Raw genomic sequence first — 22,125 nt, forward strand, 5'->3', positions numbered from 1 at the left:
CGGTAGTGTGTTGCAACGGAGGACAGACGTTCTGTGAGCTTGTGTGGCCTACCACTTCGCGGCTGAGCCCTTGTTACTCCTAGTCATTTCCACTTCACAATAACAGCACCTACAGTTGACCAGGGAAGCTCTAGCAGGGCAGAAATTTGACATGCTGACTTGATGGAAAGGTGGCATCCTACAAAGGTGCCACATTGAAAGTCACTGAGCTCTTCAGTATGGGCCATTTTGCCAATGTTTGTCTATGGAGATTGCATGGCTGTGTGCTTGATTTTATACAACTGTCAGCAATGGGTGTGGCTGAAAGAGCAAATTCCACTAATTTGAAGGGGTGTCCACATACTTTCGTATATAGAGTGTACATGAACAAATACAGAAGTATCCCTTTAAGCATCAATAAATAAATGTGGAGCAAATCAGCAATATATCTTAGAGTGCCATGGCATGTCGGGCACACTTGTGGTGGAAGGGCGGCTACGCTGTGCAGTTACCTTCAGACTCTAGTTCCAGATCTTGAGGAAGCTGTCCCAGGACCCTGTTGACACGGCCATGCCGTCATCAGTCACACCCAAGCAGCTGACACGGTTGTCATGTCCAGCCAGGACACCTAGGGACAGAGCAGGGTCAGCGGTTAGAAGTCAGGCCATGATATATCACAACACGCTTAGCCAACGCCACTCTATAAAAGATTCCATTAAAGACGTGGCTGTGTACCAGTTCTATTCTGTTCTATATCGGTAAACTCAGTTAATAGAAAATGTTGCTAGTACAAGTGTGTGTGTGTGTGTGGCAGACCCATCCCATCTCTTATCCAGACCACATATGTAATCAATAGAACTTAGCAATTCATGCCTCTGTGGGACCAGATCAACTGCTGGAGCAAGCAAAACAGCAGGGGTTATATCCACAAACCCTGCTGCTGTACAAACTAGCCTTCACTTGTACAATGGCTGTCATGGATTTAACAGTGAAAACTCCCTCTAGCCAATGCTTACATCAGTCCTATGCTTTTGAATCGATGACAGGAAGTCTAAGTGCTCAATTCTGGAAAAGGGTGGATAATTGGGAATTCTCCCGTTTAATCTGCTTTATATCTTGTCTAGTAATGCTGCATGTATGAAGTATCCCTGCTGTGCTTGAGGAACTAGCCTGGCTACAAAACTGATCAATTGCGTGGCTGCAGACGGTACCGCCGATGTGCTCAACTAAAGTAACCCTGCTGTCATCTGATACCTATTGAACCCCAGTAATTTCTATACCACAGAGACCACTAGGTGCTCTAAATCAATGTCCCCCAGGGACTCCACACATCTAGTCCATTTCAACCCACCCCCCTCCACCAGCCCTGGCTCCTCTAGCTACATTCCACCCTGTTCCACTACAGGGAGCTGTACAGGCCTACAGCGTTTTGGCTGATGACGTCAAATATATGTGTATAGCCTTCGCAATAACATCAGGAACCTAGCTTGACCACTGTACTGTACTCCACTGTACTGTCGTCATCATCATGGTGGCCTCAAAGTATGATTACATTTTTTTGTATTAAATGTATTTGACCTTTATTTAACTAGGCAAGTCAGTTAAGAACAAATTCTTATTTTCAATGACGGCCTAGGAACTACCTTGTTCAGGGGCAGAACGACAGATTTGTACCTTGTCAGCTCGGGGATTTGAACTTGCAACCTTTCGGTTACTAGTCCAACGCTCTAACCACTAGGCTTACGCTGCCGCCCCAATGATGAGGTGGCCCATAGATTTAGGGTCAGTTATTAACCATTAAGGTTTGGGAGTACTGTGCTCTGATCCTAGACCTGTGATTTGGGCGTTTCCAAAAAAAAAAACCCTCACACCCGCCCGCTGGTCACCTGCACGGTCGGCCTTGAGGCTATCCCACACGTTGCAGTTGAAGTCGTCGTAGCCGGCGAGCAGCAGGCGGCCGCTCTTGGAGAACGCCACTGAGGTGATGCCACAGATAATGTTGTCATGGGAGTAGACCATCAGCTCCTGGTCGGCGCGCAGGTCAAAGAGCCTGCAGGTTGCGTCGTCTGAGCCCGTGGCAAAGGCGTTACCATTGGGGAAGAACTGGGAGGGACGGGAAAGAGGGGAGAGGGAGAGATGGTATGAGGCTAGGTCCGATAATATCTTCCTCATCACTCTACGTGCGGTGTATGCGTCAGTGTGTAATGAGCTAGTGCATAATGGTTGCCATCGCATTATCAAGGTGGGTGCTACACATTGGTAGTGACTTCACCCTTTCATAATGTAAAGTGCTTGGTATTGACCAAGTGACCATCCATACAAAATACACAAGGGACAATAGATACAGATGTAGCATGTCGACATTCACGCTTCTACACGTATCACAGAATCCACCCTTAAGCATGCTAGTGTATATACAATGTCCATATTGAAGTATCTATGTCTCAATGCAAAAGAAAACCGCTGACGTGGTAGGCTTTCTGCCGAAAAGCTAGTGACAAAAGATACTGACGCCGTAGGTTAGAGTGTGCGGCTCCATTTTGAATGGAAGTGTAGCTACATAGGTTGACCGGTGGTCGGATCGTGTGATTGGCTTACGCAGATGGCATTAATGTCCGACTCGTGCCCGGTGAAGGTTTGTCGGCACATTCCTTCTCTGACGTCCCAGAGCTTGGCGGAAGCGTCGCACGCCCCGGACACAAACAGCTGCGTGTCGGGCGCAAGCGACAGGCTCATGACATCGCCGGTGTGGCCGGCGAACGTGGTCGTCTGCATGCCCGTCTCAATGTCCCACAGAGCACTGGGGGAAGGAGAGGCAGGAAAAAAAAAAAAAAAGTTTGAGGCGTTTGGAGTGACTGTTCCGCCATACTCTTGGGATGCATTCAGATATTCGCCGTTGCGTTTAACCTCAATTTTAACAAACAGTGTAGAGCTGGCATATCCACTCAGTGAACATGGGAAGGGGGAGGCAGGCAGGCACAGTTCCCCCACTCACCATGTGGTATCTCCAGAGCTGGTGACGATCTTGGTGTCATCCACGAAGCGACAGCAGGACAGGTAACCTGGAGGCCACAGCAGAATTAAGTCAGTCATCAGACATGATTTGATTTGAGACAGTCAGCACTGAGAAGCAGTCACAAAACAGGGGAAATGGTCTAAAGATACAAGGAGGAACTATATTACAGGCCTTGACCCAGTATGTACATTATATTAGCCTTACCACCAAAATGGTACAATATAAATGATGACTATAGGAAATGAACGTGTGCAAGTACAACAGAACCCACTCAATAACACAAACATAACTTTTCACAGTGAGCTGACAGACATGGGTCCTGTCATGCGAGACTAAAATCAGTGGTATTGAAAGCATTCAAGACTTCCAAGGCACTGGTTAATAAATAAAAAATAGTGTGCATAAACAATACCTGTCTTGTAAAGTGGTGGTTAACCATGGTCTATCATGTGTCACAGGTGCGCTAGCTGTGTGCGTTTGCATGTACAGCGCCTTTAGAAAATACTCACACCCCTCGACTTTTACCACATTGTGTTGTTACAGCTCGAATTTAAAATGCATTATATTTAGATATTTGTTGTCCCTGGCCTACCCCATAATGTCAAAGTGGAATTATGTTTGTCAACATTTTTACAAATCAATTAAAAATAAAAACACTGAAATGTTTTGAGTCAATAAGTATTCAACCCCTTTGTCATGGCAAGTCTAAATACAGTGTATTCGGAAAGCATTCAGACCCCTTCACCTTTTCCACATTTTGTTACTTTACAGCCTTATTCTAAAATGGATTATATAAATGTTTTATGATCAACACACAACACCCGGTAATGACAAAGCGAAAACGGGTTAAGAAAAAAAACTGAAATACCTTATTTACATAAGTATTCAGACCCTTTGCTATGAGACTCGAAATTAAGCTCAGGTGCAACCTGTTTCCATTGATCAACCTTGAGACGTTTAAACAACTTGGTGCCCACCTGTGGTAAATTCAATTGATTGGACATGATCTAGAAAGGCACACACGTGTCTATTTAAGGCCCCACAGTTGACAGTGCATGTCAGAGGAAAAACCAAGCCATGAGGTCGAAGGAATTGTCCGTGGAGCTCCGAGACAGGATATTGTCGAGGCACAGATCTGAGGGAGGGTACCAAAACATTTATGCAGTATTTAAGGTCCAAGAAAACAGTGGAATCGATCATTCTTAAATGGAAGAAGTTTGGAACAACCAAGACTCTTCCTAGAGCTGGCTACCCAGCAATACTGAGCAATAGGGGGAGAAGGGCATTGGTCACAGAAGGGATCAAGAACCCGATGGTCACTCTGACAGAGCTCCAGAGTTCCTCTGTGGAGATGGGAGAACCTTCCAGAAGGACTTCATCTCTGCAGCACTTCACCAATCAGGCCTTTATGGTAGAGTGGCAAGACAGAAGCCACTCCTCAATAAAAAGGCAGGACAGCAAGCTTGGAGTTTCCCAAAACGCACCTAAATACTCTGACCATGAGAAATAAGATTCTCAGGTCTGATAAAACCCTTTGGCCTGAATGCAAAGCATCACATCTGGAGGAAATCTGGCACAATCCCTACGGTGAAGCATGGTGGTGGCAGCATCATGCTGTTGGGATGTTTTTCAGCGGCAGGGACTGTGAGACTAGTCAGGATCGAGGGAATGCGTAACGTAGCAAAGTACAGAGATCCTTGATGAAGTCCTGAGCTCTGTGGAGCAGGTTCTCAGACTGGGGCGAAGGTTCACCTTCCAACAGGACAACAACCCTAAGCACACAGCCAAGACAAGGCAAGAGTGGCTTAGGGACATGTCTTTGAATGTCCTCGAATGGCCCAGCCAGAACCCGGACATGAACTTGATCGAATATCTCTGGAGACCTAAAAATAGCTGTGCAGCGATTCTCCCCATCCAACCTGACAGAGCTTGAGAGGATCTGCAGAGAAGAATGGGAGAAACTCCCAAAATACAGGTGTGCCAAGTTCGAAGCATCATACCCAAGAGAACTCGAGGTTTTAATCACTGCCAAAAGTGCATCAACAAAGTACTGAGTAAAGGGTCTGAATACTTATGTAAATCAGTTTAAGATTTTTTAAAATAAATTTGCAAAAATGTCTAAGAGTTTTTTGATTGGTCATTATGGTGTATTGTGCGTAGATTGATGAGGGAAAAAACATTTTAATCCTTTTTAGAATAAGGTTGTAACGTAACCAAATTTGGAAAAGGGGACTGAATACTTTCCAAATGCACTAAGTTTAGGAGTAAAAATGTGCTTAACAAGTCACATAAGTTTCATGGACTCACTGTGTGCAATAAGTGTTTAACATGATTTTTTTAATGACTACCTCATCTCTGTACCTCACATATACAATTGTCTGTAAGGCCCCGCAGTCAAGCAGTGAATTTAAAACAGATTCAACCAAAGACCAGGGAGGTTCTCCAATGCCTCGCAAAGGACATCTATTGGAAGATAGGTTAAATATATATATTTTTTAAAGCAGACATTGAATTTCCCTTTGAGCATTGTGTATCAATACACCCAGTCACCAAAGGCGTACTTCCTAACTCAGTTGCCAGAGAGGAAGAACACCGCTCAGGGATTTCAACAAGAGGCCAATAGAGACTTTAAAACAGTTACACAGTTTAATGGCTGGCATAAGAGAAACCTGACAGATCAACAACATTGCAGTTACTCCAGTCATAACCTAATTGACAGTAAAAATTAGGCAGTTAAGTAATCCTGCAAAAAATGTGGCAAAGCAATTCACTTTTTAGGCCTCCTGAGTGGCACAGTGGTCTAAGGCACTGCATTGCAGTGCTAGCTATGCCACTCGAGATCCTGGTTCGAGTCCAGGCTCTGTTACAGCCGGCCGCGATTGGGAGACCCATGGGGCGGCGCACAATTAGCCTAGCGTCGTCCGGGTTAGGGGAGTGTTTGGCGGGCAGGGATGTTCTTGTCACTAGCAACTCCTGTGGCAGGCCGGGCGCAATGAACGCTGACACGGTCGCCAGGTGTACGGTGTTTCCTCCGACACATTGGTGCGGCTGGCTTCCGGCAAAAGCAGCATTGTCAAGAAGCAGTGCGGCTTGGTTGGGTTGTGTTTTTTGAAGGACACACAGCTCTCGACCTTCTCCTCTGCTGAGTCCATAAGGAAGTTGCAGCGATGGGACAAGACTAACCACCAATTGGATATCACAAAATGGGAGAGAAAGGGGGTGACATTTTTATTTTTTATAAATACGCTATTACATTTTTGTCCTGAAAACAAAAAGTGTTGTTTGGGGCAGATCCAATACAACACATTACTGACTAACGCTCACCATATTTTCAAGTATAGTGGTGGCGGCTGCATCATGTTTTGGGTATGCTTGTAATCGTTAAGGACTGGATCGTTTTTCAGGATAGAAAATAAACGGAATGGAGTCAAGCACAGGCAAAACCCTAGAGGAAAACCTAGTTCAGTCTGCATTCCACCAGCCACTGGGAAATGAATTAACCTTTCAGCAGGACAATAACCTAAAACCCAAGGCCGTGCAGTTGCTTCCTAAAGAGACAGTGAATGTTCCTAAGTGTCCGATTACAATTTTGACTTAAATCTACTTGAAAATCTATGGCAAGACCTGAAAATGGATGTCCTAGCAATGATCAACAACCAATTTAACAGATCTTGTAGAATTTTGAAAAGAATAATAGGCAAATATTGCACAATCCAGGTGTGGAAAAGGCAACGACTTACCCAGAAAGACTAACAGCTGTAAACGTTGCCAAAAGGTGCTTCTACAAAAAGTGTGAATACTTTCGTAAATGAGATATTTTTTAAAATTTAATTTACAATAAATTAGCAAAACATTTCTGTAAAAATATGTTTTCACTTTGTCACTATGGGTTATTGCGTGTAGATGGGTGAGGGAAAAATATATATACATTTGAACCATTTTGAATACAGGCTGTATCAACAATGTGGACTAAATCAAGGGGTATGAATACTTTGTAGGCTGTGTGTGTGTGTGTATATATATATATATGTATATATACACACACACACACACATATACACACACACATATATATACACACACGTGTATATGTATGTATATAAATGTATACACATATATACACACACACACACACGTAGCCTTGTGGAAACTAGGGGTGACTATCGTACCTGTGTGTCCGGCCAGCTCACGGCTGACACGCACGTTCCCCTCGCGGGTCTTGAGGTTGTAGATGGAGCAGACGTTGTCCAGGCCACCGCAGGCCACGTAGTTCCCAGAGGGGGCGTAAGCGCAAGTCATCACCCAGGAGGAGCGCAGCGGGATGGCGTGGACCTGAGGGAGACCAGGCGGGCAGAGAGTTAGAGGGAGCATGGCTCTGGGTCTAATTGACTCCCGCAAGGACCACATTTACTAGGTATCCAAGCTTATATCATACACTACATGACCCAAAGTATGTGGACACCTGCTCGAACATCTCAATCCAAAATGATTGGCATTAATATGGAGCTGGTCCCCCCCCTTTGCTGCTATAACAGCCTCCACTCTTCTGGGAAGGCTTTCCACTAGATGTTGGAACATTGCTGCGAGGACTTGCTTCCATTCAGCCACAAGAACATTAGTGAGGTCAGGCACTGATGTTGAGCGATTAGGCCTGGCTCGCAGTGGGCGTTCTAATTGACCCCAAAGTTGTTTGATGGGATTGAGGTCAGGGCTTCCACACCGATCACGACAAGCCATTTCTGTACGGACCTCACTTTGTACACAGGGGCATTGTCAACCTAGTGAATAACTAACATGTTGGAAACATGGCACCCTATGGTGGTGCAGCACTGAAAGTCACTGAGCTCTTCAGTAAGGCCATTCTACTGCCAATGTTTTTCTACGGCATTTGCATGGCTGTGTGCTCAATTTTTATACACCTGTCAGCAACGGGTGTAGCTGAAATAGCAGAATCCACTAATTTGAAGGTGTGTCCACATACATTCGTATATATAGTATATGACACATATACTGGATATCCTATGTCACAGTCATGAAACAAATGGTGGAAAACTTCAATTTTTTTGTCTTTAGGCTAAAAAGAATATGCATTCAAATGTGATAGATTCCTTTTAATTCTTCAAGATGTGGCCAGCCTTACCTTGTTTGTGGTGTAGCTATCCCAAATAATGAGTTTACCATCCTGGGAGGCACTGACTAAAAGCCTATGGGGAAAAAGGATAGCAATGATTAAACCAGTGAACATAGGGTGGAACCATGTGTTGCATTTTAGGGGCGGTGTGGTTTCCAGGCGCTTTTATGGCCGGGGAGCATCTTGCTGCTATCTGGGCGAATCAAAAACAGAGTCGCCACGGAAGCCAGCACCCGATGCACAGAGGTTGGGGCTCATTGGCTCCCTTTGGACCTGCTCAGCTTATGCAAATCCTACCTACCTGAGGCGCACAGTAATAAACACATGCTAACACACACATGCCAATGCGCACACACACACACAAAGACACCCACCACTGTACTCTACAACATCCCCATCATCATAATAGGACATGGCAACTTTGGAAACAATTCATTTTGACCCGGCACTTATTTGAAACTGGAATTTATTTGCTGAAATCTGGGATGTTGTCTGGGTATTAAAAAAGGGACAGGCGGCTATTTGAGAGAGTGCATTTAATTGGAGTTATACGGTGTAAAAATGTATTAACGCCTATATTATGGATGTGGTGGGTGTCAAAATGCAAGAGGGTTAAAAAAGAGAAAGCTGCTAGCTTTAGCTCTGGCAGTAATTAGAGTCATACACTTCCTGTCTATGTGGTTAGAAATCATGTGCTGTTAGTGGAGGCCGATGAAATCCATCTTACATCTTATGTAAGAGTGACAACACAGCCTTCGTGAACCTCCGGTACACTTGCCTTACAACTCTTGCACACTAAACTGTTGACTGCTTGTCGAAGTAGCGCGTTTGGGGGGAGATTACGTTAATGTCTAAAATAATTAAGCTCGTGTGGATTTATTTTTTTGCTTTTGGGAGGGTTGTGAAAGAATGTTGACTTTGAACCAAGTTGTGTGTGTGTCAGTGTCCACTCTTTCTCCAGAGAGTGAGTAAAATGCTTAACGGAGATTGCAGCGCATTATCTAACCTTTTAAACACACCTGCAATAAGTGGAAAACATTAACTAGCGCTCTTCTGCTAGCTTAGCTCCGGTCCGTTCACTTGTATTTACTTATTACACATTGGCATTTGGATTACTTCTGCTTTTCCATTAGGCTACCGCACCTCGACGCAGATGGAGGCATTCCAAGTGACTGTTGAGGCTTTGTTGTGAATGAAAAATGGAATCAGAGATGTACCTTGTTGACACAGTTTGACAAATACTAAATATTGTCTGCTGCGTTGCACAACCTGAAAGGCAGCAGTTAAAACTCACTGTCCAAGATAATCCTTATATTAGGTAACTGGAAATGAGATGGTTTGGTGATTGACAGATTGTCTCGTTGAGGGTCATCATTGAGGGGGTTGGGTGAGAGACTGGGACTCTCGCTTTAGAAGGCGTTCCTCTTCACCAAGTCTATGGTTTATAAATCTATGGTGTAAACCTGAAGGAGTCCTGGGCTCATATTCATAAACCCTCAGAGTAGGAGTGCTGACTTAGGATCAGTTTGGCCTTTTCAGACCAATGAAACGTACAATGAAAACAATAACAGACAAGTTGACCTGATCCTAGATCAGCACTCCCACTCTGACAAACACAATTCAGACGTAGGAAATGTACGCCTTTGCTACGTACTTCTCAGTAGTTGGTATTCAGACTTACCTTATACAGGTGTGTAACAGGTTTTACAGGCGTGGTTCCCTTGTGTGTGCTGAATAAATGTAATTAAAACTCTGAAAACCCTCCCACTTGCTGGCCAACCGATTTTACCTTGGAGTTTGCATTGAATAGGGTTTTCAGTACATTTATCTTAAAGGAAAACTCCACCCAAAAACTATATTTTGGTATTTGTTTCATTAGTCCGCTGTTGACATAGTCCCAAAATGTTTTGCTTGTCAGCACTCAAGTTTAAAGATACTATATGTAACTTTCAAAATACAGAAATCATCCCTGTACGATTTCTGTATTTTAAAAGTCACACATTACTTCTGACTAGTAATACATTTCTTTTAGAAACATTACAAGGCTTGCGCATCTGTTTTTTCTGTGTTTTGTTGGTGTAATTTTAGAGGGGGATAAATATTTTGTCTGGTAAAAAAACAGAGTGGCTGGTAGATTTTTAAAAAAACTACCTGACGCAAACGGGAAAGTGTACAAAAAAAAAGAAGTGATGCCCTGTCTAATATGATCCACTATTGTTAGCAACCCTCAGGAACAACTACACGGACATCACAGAGGAAAGGTAAAGACTATAAATTCAAGGAAGCGAACACTAAAATGACAGTTATAAATGTATGTGGGTATTGCTGACGGTGGCTCCGGATAGGCCTACATGTCATGTTACGATTTTCAGTTTGATTCCATATGACACATTCATCTATAGGGATCATAAAGGTAAAATTTAAAAGAATTGCTGTGTATATTTACAATTCCTTTCTAACCGACTACTTACTTAGCTAGCTCTTATCAATTTATAAATTTCAGGGCACTGAGATTATCGGAAAAAATAAAGTAGACGCCCTTTAAACTTGGAACCACAGGTTCGCACGACCTTATTTATGGTTTTGTCAAGCGTAAAGGTGTTAAGTCAAGGTCAGATTACGGCGTATCTGTAGACACATCTCCACCCCCCAACGAATAGCAGGTGAATAGCATACTATTCTCATGCTTAAATTCAAGGTCAGAATACGCATTGAGAGAAAAATGCATGAAAAAAGGAAATTACGTTCCATTTACGCATGCACAACGCGAGTCGGAATCCCCCCCTTTATAAACTGAGTCAATTAAATGAGAGCCACAGGGCACGGGGCTATAAATAGCAGTGGGAGGAACACAGACCATGTGCATGAATAGCACCCGACTCCGGGTCAATACTTCTTTTCATTATGCCTTCTCTTTGGACAGCTGCACTTCGCTACAGGTAGACTAATTAGATTATTTAACCCACCAAAGCAAAGAAACATTAGGGCTGGCACAATTAACGTATAACTGACGGTCATGAAAAATGTGTGTGTGGAACGAACAGCCAACTGGGCATTTGTGAGGTTGAGTCCGTTTCTGCAATAACATTGACTCTTAAACAACGTGAAACTTTCCCTTTTTACTCCTTGCTGAAATAAGCAAATGAGTCTTCTGTTGCCTGGGCAATGCCCCCGACAACGCAGCAGCAGCAGCACAGAACGAGAATGAATAGAAGAATAGGTCTGAGTACCTCTAACCCTGGCAATTTCACTGGTAAACTCATGGGTACACTCGCAATGGCTGCCTGGTATTGTGATGCAATACTTTTCATGGTAATGTAGAATGTTAATTTCAATGTGAATCATGCAATGGATTTTTTTTTTTTTTTGCAATGTCAGTTGAGTCAACAAATCACAGCACATATTTTACTTTCTGCTTTGCTCCTATGGGTACACTTGCAATGACCGCCAGTCCACCCATTATGCCATCATTGACTTGAATGAGAATCCCGTTCTACTCATTATATTTCTATGGCAGCACATGCAGTCAGGAGAGGAGGAGAAACTGTGCGTACATTTAAATTTTTTGCTATTCTAACTGTTATTACGGTGAATTACCATCATCCAAAATTACATGACAGTCACAGCCATAATACACGTTAATATGAAATGGAGGGGTGACTGTTGGGGACTAATTATTTTAATAATTTTTCTGTTGCATCATTGTGAGCTCACCGGTTAAGAATGGTCTATTCTTTTAATTAGGGTGGGGCGATAAAAATGAATTGGAGCAACAAAGCGAGATGACAAAGCAGTTTGGTGTGTGGGGTGTGGCATCTCTGCGGAGCGGCACACCTGCGGTATTGTAATTAGTTGGCTGGTTACTGAGGTGAGGTGAAAGCTGCAGGACTGGGCTGGGGGCTCCTAGGACGCCCCCCTATGCTCAGGAACACGGGAGTCACCAGCACTGACTGGCACTCAGGGAAGAGTAGCCAGCAACACCACGTACAAAGGACGACTCAATTTTGAATGTTTTCCCTACCCACATATCCCACCCCATACACACACAATGATACCGGCACAAACATGCGACACAAACATAGAAGCGCACACAAAAACACACCTGTGACCATATTCAGAGGTGACTGTAGAGTACGCACACAAAAACACACCTGTGACCATATTCAGAGGTGACTGTAGAGTACGCACACAAAAACACACCTGTGACCATATTCAGAGGTGACTGTAGAGTACGCACACAAAAACACACCTGTGACCATATTCAGAGGTGACTGTAGAGTACGCACACAAAAACACACCTGTGACCATATTCGGAGGGGACTGTAGAGTACGCACACAAAAACATGTAAGATAACTTTTTTCCACAAAAACACCATTACAGATGTTTTTTTTTTTTGGGGGGGCATCTTGGAATAGTTTTATACAGGAAAACTACAAAAGACAACCTTTTATGGTCACTTCCTGGATTGGGGGGTATTTAGTGGCAGAAAGTGGCTAAATAAGATTACCTCGAGTCAGTGCCCCAGTGCATGGCATAGATTTTTGCCAGATGCCCCCTCAGTGTCCGTCTAGTGCGCATCTGAATTCGGCCAATTGGGTCAATGTTTGCTGTGATCTGAAGGGAAAGGGGGGGGGGGGGGGGAGAAACAAATCAATGACCATGACACAATAGGCTGTGTATCTCCATGGGAAATGGGGATGCCCTTTACTAGGTTCTATACTGTGAAACCATTGCCTTTCTTTATCAGCTCCCATGATGTTGCATTTACAGAAATATAGAGTGGGTGCTGCTGCTTCCAGGATTTGTTGGCTGGATGACACATATGGAGCCAAGCGCGAGCAGTCTCTATTCTTGTGAGCTATCTCTGCTGCTAGTTACACTCAGCCTTTGAGCTGTGGACTCATTGAACCCCAGTGCATCTCGCCTATCGCAATTTAACCATTACTCAGCTTTGACAAAACATTTAACTTGACACGTTACCTGTATCCTGAATAATGAAGTTGACTTCAGTGGTTCCCCATCCCCGTGTCTGAACTGCACTCTAAGGGATCTGTTTGTTTCAACAGAGTGATGAAGGTGGAAAGGTTTCTTACCTGAGACAGGGTAGCATCCGCACACGCTTTCCTGGCATCCTGGAGGTTCAAAAAGAAAAAGTTACATTTAATTGTAAAAAAAACGAAATAGCCAAGTCTTAATTTGATCCCACAAACGCTTTTGATAGTGTAACAATATTAAAAAAATTTTTTTTTTAAATCCACCTCAATAATCGAAGTGGTGAGCCAATAATTTCAGTGATCACGGAGACAATTACCATTCCCACTGACCGGATAAACATGACCACTTACTAACACTACACAACCAAAAGTATGTGGCCACCTGCTCGATGAACATCTCAATCCAAAATTATGTGGAGTTGGTCCCCCCTTTGACGGAATAACTTTCTCCACTCTAATGGGAAGGCTTTCCACTAGATGTTGAAACACTGCTGCGAGGACTAGCTTCCATTCAGCCACAAGAGCATTAGTGAGGTCAGGCACTGATGTTGAGTGATTAGGCCTGGTTCGCAGTGGGCATTCTAATTCACCCCAAAGTTGTTTGATGGGGTTGAGGTCAGGGCTCTGTGCAGGCCACACTGATCGACAAACCATTTCCGTATGCACCTCGCTTGGTGCACGGGGGCAATGTCATGCTGAAACAGGAAAGGGCCTTCCCTAAACTATTGCCACAAAGTTTTAAGCACAGAATCATCTAGAATGTAATTTTATGCTATAGTGTTAAGATTTCCATTCACTGAAACTAAGGGGCCTAGCCCAAACCATGAAAAACAGCCCCAGACCATTATTCCTTCTCCACAAAACTTTACAGTTGGCATTATGCAGTCGGGCAGGTAGCGTTCTCCTGGCAGTTGCCAAACCCTGATGTGTCTGTTGGACTGCCAGATGGTGAAGTGTGATTCATCACGGCAGAAAATGTGTTTCCCCTGCTCAGAGTCCAATGGCAGCCAGCTTTATACCACTTCAACCGACGCTTGGCATTGCGCATGGTGATCTCAGGATGGTGTGCGGCTGCTAAGGCATGAAAACTAATTTCATGAGACGCCCGACAAACAGTTATTGTGCTGACGTTGCTTCCAGAGGCAGTTTGGAACACCTGTAGTGAGTGTTGCAACCGAGGGAAGATTATTTTTTTAGGTGCTACATGCTTCAGCACTCAATGGTCCCGTTCCGTGAGCTTGTGTGGACTACCACTTCACGGCTGAGATGTTGTTGCTCCTTGAGACTTTTCCACTTCACAATAACAGCACTTACAGTTGCCCGGGGAAGCTCTAGCAGGGCAGACATTTGACAAACTGACTTGTTGGAAAAGTGGAACGCTATGACGGTACCGCATTGAAAGTCACTGAGCTCTTCAGTAAGGCCATTCTACTGCCAATGTTTGTCTACGGAGATTGCATGGCTGTGTGCTCAAATGTATACACCTGTCAACAACGGGTATGTCCACATACCTTTGAATATACAGTGTCTTCGGAAAGTACTCAGACTCCTCGACTTTTCCCACATTTAGGTTACCTCCGTATTCTTACATGGATTAAATATTTTATCCAGTAATCTACACAGTACCCCATAATAACAGAGCAAAAACAGGATTAGATTATTGAAACAAATATAAACTATTTACCTAACTATTCAGACCCATTGCTATGAGACTAGAAATTGAGCTCAGGTGCATCCTTTTTCCCACTGATCATCCTGGAGATTTTTCTACAACTTGGAAGTCCACCAGTGGTAAATTCAATTGATGGAACATGATTTAGAAAGGCACACACCTGTCTGTAGAAGGTCCCGCAGCTGACAGTGCATGTCAGAGAAAAACCCAAACCATGAGGTCGAAGACACCTGGAACCATCCCTACAGTGAAGCATGGTGGTGGCAGCATCATGCTGTGGGGATGTTTCCAGCAGCAGGGACTGGGAGACTGGTCAGGATTGAGGCAAAGATGACCGTAGCAAAGTACAGAGAATTCCTTTATGAAAACCTGCTCCAAAGAGCTCAGGACCTCAGACTGGGGCGAAGGTTCACTTTCCAACAGGACAACAACCCTAAGCACACAGCCAAGACAATGCAGGAGTGGCTTCTGGACAAGCCTTTGAATGTCCTTGAGGGGCCCAGCCAGAGCCTTGAATCCGATCGAACATCTCTGGAGAGAGCTGAAAATAGCTGTGCAGCGACGTTCCCCATCCAACCTGACAGAGCATGAGAGGATCTGCAGAGAAGAATGTGAGAAACTCCCCAAATACACGTGTGCCAAGCTTGTAGCACCATACCCAAGAAGACTCAATGCTGAAATCACGGACTTAAGTGGATTTAACAAGTGACATCAATAAGGGATCATAGTTTCCACCTGGATTCTCCTGGTCATTCCGCGTCATGGAAAGAGCAGGTGTTCATGTTTTGTACACTTAGTGTACAAAAGAACACTAGCTAGCTAAAGGCTACATATTTCAAGCTATTGCATGATTCATGAGACACACAAAACAGAAAAGCACCTCAAGGATACAAACATGCAACACTTGAACAGACCACGCTCAGCAAATATTTACATAAATCTCAGGAACATACTACACAGAGGTCGAACGATTAATCGGAATGGCCGATTAATTAGGGCCGATTTCAAGTTTTCATAACAATCGGAAATCTGTATTTTTGGGCGCCGATTTGTAAAAAAAAATCACATTCTTATTTTCAATGGTTAACTGCCGCGTTCAGGGGCAGAAAGACAGATTTTCACCTTGTCAGCTCGGGGGATCCAATCTTGCAACCGTACAGTTAACTAGTCCAATGCAATAACGACCTGCCTCTCTCTCGTTGTACTCCACAAGGAGACTGCCTGTTACGCAAATGCAGTAAGCCAAGGTAAGTTTCCCAAGTTCTCTCACGTCACCCCGCTCCTCCGCTCTCTCCACTGGCTTCCAGTTGAAGCTCGCATCCGCTACAAGACCATGGTGCTTGCCTACGGAGCTGTGAGGGGAACGGCACCTCAGTACCTCCAGGCTCTGATCAGGCCCTACACCCAAACAAGGGCACTGCGTTCATCCACCTCTGGCCTGCTCGCCTCCCTACCACTGAGGAAGTACAGTTCCCGCGCAGCCCAGTCAAAACTGTTCGCTGCTCTGGCCCCCCAATGGTGGAACAAACTCCCTCACGACGCCAGGACAGCGGAGTCAATCACCACCTTCCGGAGACACCTGAAACCCCACCTCTTTCAGGAATACCTAGGATAGGATAAAGTAATCCTTCTCACCCCCCTTAAAAGATTTAGATGCACTATTGTAAAGTGGCTGTTCCACTGGATGTCTTAAGGTGAACGCACCAATTTGTAAGTCGCTCTGGATAAGAGCGTCTGCTAAATTACTTAAATGTAATGTAAATGTAAGTTGCTAGCTAGCATTAAACTTATCTTATAAAAAACTATCAATCACTAGTTAACTACACATGGTTGATGATATTACCTAGCGTGTCCTGTGTTGCATATAATCTGACTGAGCATACAAGTATCTAAGTATCTGACTGAGCGGTGGTAGGCAGAAGCAGACGCGTAAACATTCATTCAAACAGCACTTTCGTGCATTTTGCCAGCAGCTCTTCGTTGTGCGTCAAGCATTGCGCTGTTAATGACTTCAAACCTATCAACTCCCGAGATGAGGCTGGGTTCTCTAGAAAGGGTTGCGATTCTGTGATTTAGTGTGTCAAAACAGCTGGCTAGTTAGCGCGCCGTATAGCGTTTCAAACTTCACTCGCTCGGAGGTTGTTTCCCTTGCTCTGCAATGGTAACGCTGCTTCGATGTGGTGGCTGTTGTCGTTGTGTTGCTGGTCCGGGCCCAGGGAGGAGCGAGGAGAGGGACGGAAGCTATACTGTTACACTGGCAATACTAAAGTGCCTATAAGAACATCCAATAGTCAAAGGTTAATGAAATACAAAATGGTATAGAGGGAAATAGTCCTACAACCTAAAACTTCTTACCTGGGAATATTGAAGACTAATGTTAAAAGGAACCACCAGCTTTCAAATGTTCTCATGTTCTGAGCAAGGAACTGAAACGTTAGCTTTCTAACATAGCACATATTGCACTTTTACGTTCTTCTCCAACACTTTGTTTTTGCATTATTTAAACCAAATTGAACATGTTTCATCATCTACTTGAGGCTAAATTGATTTTATTGATGTATTATATTAAGTTTAAATAAGTGTTAATTCAGTATTGTTGTAATTGTCATTATTACACATATTTTAAAATCGGTCGATTAATCGGTATCGGCTTTTTTGGACCTCCAATAATCGGTATCGGCATTGAAAAATCATAATCGGTCGACCTCTACTATACATTCCTCCAACTTGTTCAACAAACTCACTGTTAAATCTACCCACAGCACACTACCCAAATCTAGATATATACACACACACACACACGCTGAATCTGTGTTTGCATTGTTGTATCCTTGAATCCTAGTGGGATAAGGAAAAAGGCAGGGAGGTAAGAGCTAAGCCAAACATACTACAGCCCCAAACAGCTCTAACTAAATTAGTATTCTAATTCCTTATTCTTTGATCAAACATGCATAGTGCTGTCATCACTCTGTATGGAAGGTGGGGCCAATCGCATGAGAAAAGCAAGGAAGGTGGGGCACAAGGCCCTGTGAGTTTAACTTAAAGTTCATTCGGCTGAATTAGGATACACTATGAAAACAATGTGAGTTTGACACGGTTTGACAATATTGCAATACTATTTTTGCGCTAGTTGACTGTTCCTGCACCAAAACTCCAGACTTCTTCCTTCATAGGTTGTTCACCATCTGCATTTTAAATAGAAAGCCAATTTGTTTACGGCACTTTTATTTTCCATGAATGATCAAGACGTATTTCCTCAAGGCTCTATTGCCCCTTTGCAGCAGACATAGTGAGCAATATGATTGGACCATGGAACTGCAATAAAACCACAGTACTGAATTGCAAAAATACATTAAACCGTACTCTCTTTTGCCATCCAGCTTGCTACTAGTATCTTGCAGAGAGATTTCACAGCAGCTAGCGAGTTATGAGAGAATTGGCTGTGACTAAAATAGGTGCAGGAGTAGTTATAGTTTGAAGCATTTTAAAGTGCAGAAATTTTAAATCGTATTGTTCAACTGAGAACAATGTTTTTGTTAGACTTTCGGGACAGCTGGTGAATTGTAGTTCCCTCTAGTGGTGCCATGTAAAATCACTGCACAGACATTCCCAATGCATTTATGAGAAGAAAGCAGGGAGAGGACGATTGTGGAGGACATACTTTGATCTGGTTCTTGAGCTGATCGGCCTCCTGGCGTAGCTGTTCCAGTTCGCCCATTTTCCTCTGCTAATGGTGTGCCTCGCTCCGCCGCCGGGACTCCTGCTGATCTGAGGGGCAAGAAAGAGGGACAAACTCAACACCTTGGTCACACACAGTTTCTCCTATTAGCAATTAGAGGTACTCACCAGACCAGGGTTCAAACTGTATTTGAAATCTGATAAAGCCCTAAAAAGTACAAACCCAGCTCAACTCCAGGCAAGCTCATGCTCTCTGAACCCAGGTCTGGTACACACAGGCAGCTCAATAAACAGCTGTTACAGGGGCCCTAACAAGGCCATCAGTTCAAAGTGACGGTCCAAATCCCTGAGACAGGCTCAATATGATTGAGACGCAATTCCTGAAACAGCAAGGACAAGCTCAGAGAAAGTAGGGTTGAATGTTCCAGAGACCATGTTATGGTAAGCTGCTATTTCTAAATAGTAGCCTTTAGATGTTCAAGCTAATACCTTAGTGCTGTGAAAGATAGGAGAAACTGAAGCGATGTTCATGTAACATCCAAGAAAATAACTGCAGAGAAGAAATTGTTCACCATTTGGACTTCAGTAAAATACACAGCAAAGCATATTCCTGCTCAGAATCACACAACATCCCTCTGAAAGATCCACAAGGCACACACAAACTCACTGTGAATCACAGAATCGCAACCCTTTCTAGAGAACCCAAGATGTGTCCTTGCCAGCCTGAAACGGTTACCTAGCAACAGGATTCTGCAGCTAGTTTGTGCTAAAGATCCCCTTTTTTTTATTATGCAAAATCTCTCCCCCTCTCTATACACTGGCCAACCCAAGGCAAACATCTGGCACTTGGCGGCCGGTAGCCATTCCTGGACAACTGATGCTAAATTAAAATCCATTGGCGGAAATCCATTCAGTCTGCGAAACCCTTGCGAACATACCCCTCCTGTGGCTTGCCGAACGGAGAGAGTGCTGGAGCGTGAAACGAGAGGAGCCGAGTGGGTTCTGTGAGTTAGTTCTAGCCCAGAGGTGCTCAGGTAAGAAGGGCAGGCACTAGTGCAGCACTCAGATGCTCTGGCCCTGGTCAGTGGGCTCAGAACTCTCCTTCCAATGTCATCCCTGTAATCCTGGGACACAGTTGATTCAGCTCCTCCAGCTAAATCCGGTTAAGACAAAACCTGCTGATGATCCTAAAAGCAGTGGCTATCCCGCTGACCCCAATCCTTTGGTCAACGGGCTTATCCCTGACACATTCTCTGGAGAAAGAACAGGAAATACAAAAACAAACGTATAGGCTAATTAGTGTAGGTATAAATGCTGCAAGTTGAAAGTTCTGCATATTGACTGTCTGGGTTGAAGATCATTATTGGCTGATGGAGACTGCTAAGCACTAATGCTACCACGAGCACTACGCAACAATGCTCATCTTACATTTCTACCAAACGGTTCACAAAAATAAAAGAGATCATTGTCAATATCAACCAGTTGCCATTGATTTTTACAAGACAAATTCTAGTCTTCTGTGTTCGTACAATGACAGGCTTCCTTCCAGCTTTATGAGTCACAGGTTTGACTTCGATATGGGTAAATGAATTCAGCCAATGGAGGAAATTGCTGACAATCTCCAATGTTCGTAGGTAATAGATATAAAGTAGAGCATTCCTTTAAACTTTTGTGCCAACCATTACATCCACCTTTGTCATTAACAACTCAGTTAAAGAATCACTTGGCTAAAAACTATTAATATCCACATTTCTGAATTGTATGTAGACCACCGGTACTCAAATTCTAATTGAGAAGGTCCGGTCACACAAAAACGTCCTAGGTGGCAAAAGTCTAGATAGATATTAGAATTCATCGGCGTTGTAACAAACTCCCACCACGCGACCCAAGCAACACCAACCCTAATTTATTTATTTTTTTGGTGGGGGGGCAGTATTGGCCCAATTCTAGGTCCGGATCTGGACGGCGGTCCACCTATTGAGTATTGCTGGTGTAGACTATCACAGTTGTACAAAACATTTACCATCCTGTCAGGATTTTCCTTACCTCCCTTTCGCTCTGTCTTTTCCGTACAGGTTGTGGGTCCTAAGAGCTTGGAGACCTTCTGAATGACAAGACCTTTTCCTTTAAACACCTGACATCTCATCAGCTACCTGCCACCTGATTGGCCCGTGGGGCTAACTACGTCTGATTCTAAGCAATGCGACTTAGCCCCCTAATCTTGTTGATAAAAATGTGTCATGGTAATATCTCTAATTCTTCTAGTCTTTTCCTTGACGAGAGCCTTGGTGTCAGAGCCAGTTAGCAGGACCTGTGTGTGGCCTTTTCACAGAACCAATGCTATACAGACATGGGCCTCCAAAATCTACATAAAAACCTGTCGCTATTTTAACTAAATACACTTACAAGAAACAGTGGAGTGAGTAATAGGGCCTACTGTGAGTATTCTAAACTACATGATGCCTTGAATAGGCTTAGGGATATCTAGGCTGTAGTAATTGGACCATATTGGATGCTGGTGGACAAAATACATTGGTAAATCCTCTTACAATAGTCCAATAAATGCAAACAAAGTGCCGTTAATATTCAAATTGAGATGGAATAAGTACCAGCCAAATTAGTCAAACTGACAGCAATTAACCCAACCATGGTGGCAGAAATATGAGTGGGGCTCTATAAATGGCACACCAAACAATTAAGGCAACAGGGATCTTGATCCAGAAGGGGATTAAATGTATCGGCTGTAACCAAGAATCTTATCCACAAGCAGTAAGCATAGCACATACCACCGCAGCCCCAGCGAGGCAGGGGTGCCACCAACCCCAAAATAATACATTATTTTTGGTATTGAAAAACTACGTAGGTATTTCAAAATACCCCCGGTATATCGCCCAAGCCTAATTCAGGAGGGTTTTTTCTGTTCCGGTGGTGGGAGTGTGTTGAAACATCTGGCAGCCCCACTGATAGTGTGTCTCTACACTGCTGCCTTCACTCTCAGCCGGCTATTTTTAGAGAGGTGGAGGACGAGGGAAGCAGACTTCACATTTTCCAGCCAGTCCTATCAGTTCCATCATCTCAAGCACACGCAGTGACAAGGGGAGAGGGAAGTGAAATTAGACTCTGCACCAGAGCTTTAAAGACATTTCTTCCTATAAAGCAAAACAACATTTAGTTCTGTATCAAGCCCTGACTTCAGATTGTACGGCCATTTGACATAGGGAAGCCTAAAAACCTTAAACCGCTGAGGAATGCCTTCATTTTCAAAAGCATCTAGTAGCAATTGATTACTTCCATAGCATAACAGCTATAGATTTGATCAGAGTAAAAGTGAATAACAGACATTATTAGGCCTCCTTTTCAATCACATTATTGGCTCAGAGACAAAGCAGTCAAATGAATTGATCTTTCAGAACCCAATTCCTCCTACCCCCGATATGTATGTTAACGTTATTCATATTAACAATACCATTAAAACAGACCTGATTTATTCTAAATGGAAAAATGAATCAGAACCCGTACGTACACATGAAATGGTGGCATGAAATTGTTAGGCCAGTAACCAAAAGGCCGCTGGTTAGAATCCCGAGCGGACGAGGTGGGGGGAATCTGCCGGTGTGCCCCTGAGCAAGGCACTTAAACCTAAATGCCCTTGTA

At 43.8% G+C, this 22,125-nt stretch overlaps 1 protein-coding gene across 5 annotated transcripts in view; it reads right to left on the reverse strand.

Annotated features, from left to right (window-relative positions):
- The window catches only part of LOC115102273 (guanine nucleotide-binding protein G(I)/G(S)/G(T) subunit beta-1-like), a 57,899-nt gene that overhangs the window by 9,211 nt on the left and 26,563 nt on the right, over positions 1 to 22,125 (reverse strand). For 3 of the 5 annotated variants that reach the window (XM_029622049.2, XM_029622053.2, XM_029622054.2), the window contains exons 2-10: positions 18,455 to 18,561; positions 13,221 to 13,259; positions 12,635 to 12,741; positions 8,136 to 8,199; positions 7,165 to 7,327; positions 2,975 to 3,041; positions 2,578 to 2,779; positions 1,866 to 2,082; positions 492 to 607 (exon numbers count right to left, since the gene is read on the reverse strand). In XM_029622049.2, the coding sequence (XP_029477909.1) occupies positions 501 to 607; positions 1,866 to 2,082; positions 2,578 to 2,779; positions 2,975 to 3,041; positions 7,165 to 7,327; positions 8,136 to 8,199; positions 12,635 to 12,741; positions 13,221 to 13,259; positions 18,455 to 18,511 (1,023 nt within the window). In that variant the 5' untranslated portion in view covers positions 18,512 to 18,561 and the 3' untranslated portion in view covers positions 492 to 500. Of the gene's footprint in view, positions 1 to 491; positions 608 to 1,865; positions 2,083 to 2,577; positions 2,780 to 2,974; positions 3,042 to 7,164; positions 7,328 to 8,135; positions 8,200 to 12,634; positions 12,742 to 13,220; positions 13,260 to 18,454; positions 18,562 to 19,409; positions 19,570 to 20,517; positions 20,624 to 22,125 lie in introns of those variants that run through there. The other 2 variants (XM_029622050.2, XM_029622051.2) reach the window with 2 other exon arrangements.

Source organism: Oncorhynchus nerka, linkage group LG20, assembly GCF_034236695.1.
Source record: "Oncorhynchus nerka isolate Pitt River linkage group LG20, Oner_Uvic_2.0, whole genome shotgun sequence".
In the NCBI taxonomy this organism is placed as follows: Eukaryota; Metazoa; Chordata; class Actinopteri; order Salmoniformes; family Salmonidae; genus Oncorhynchus; species Oncorhynchus nerka.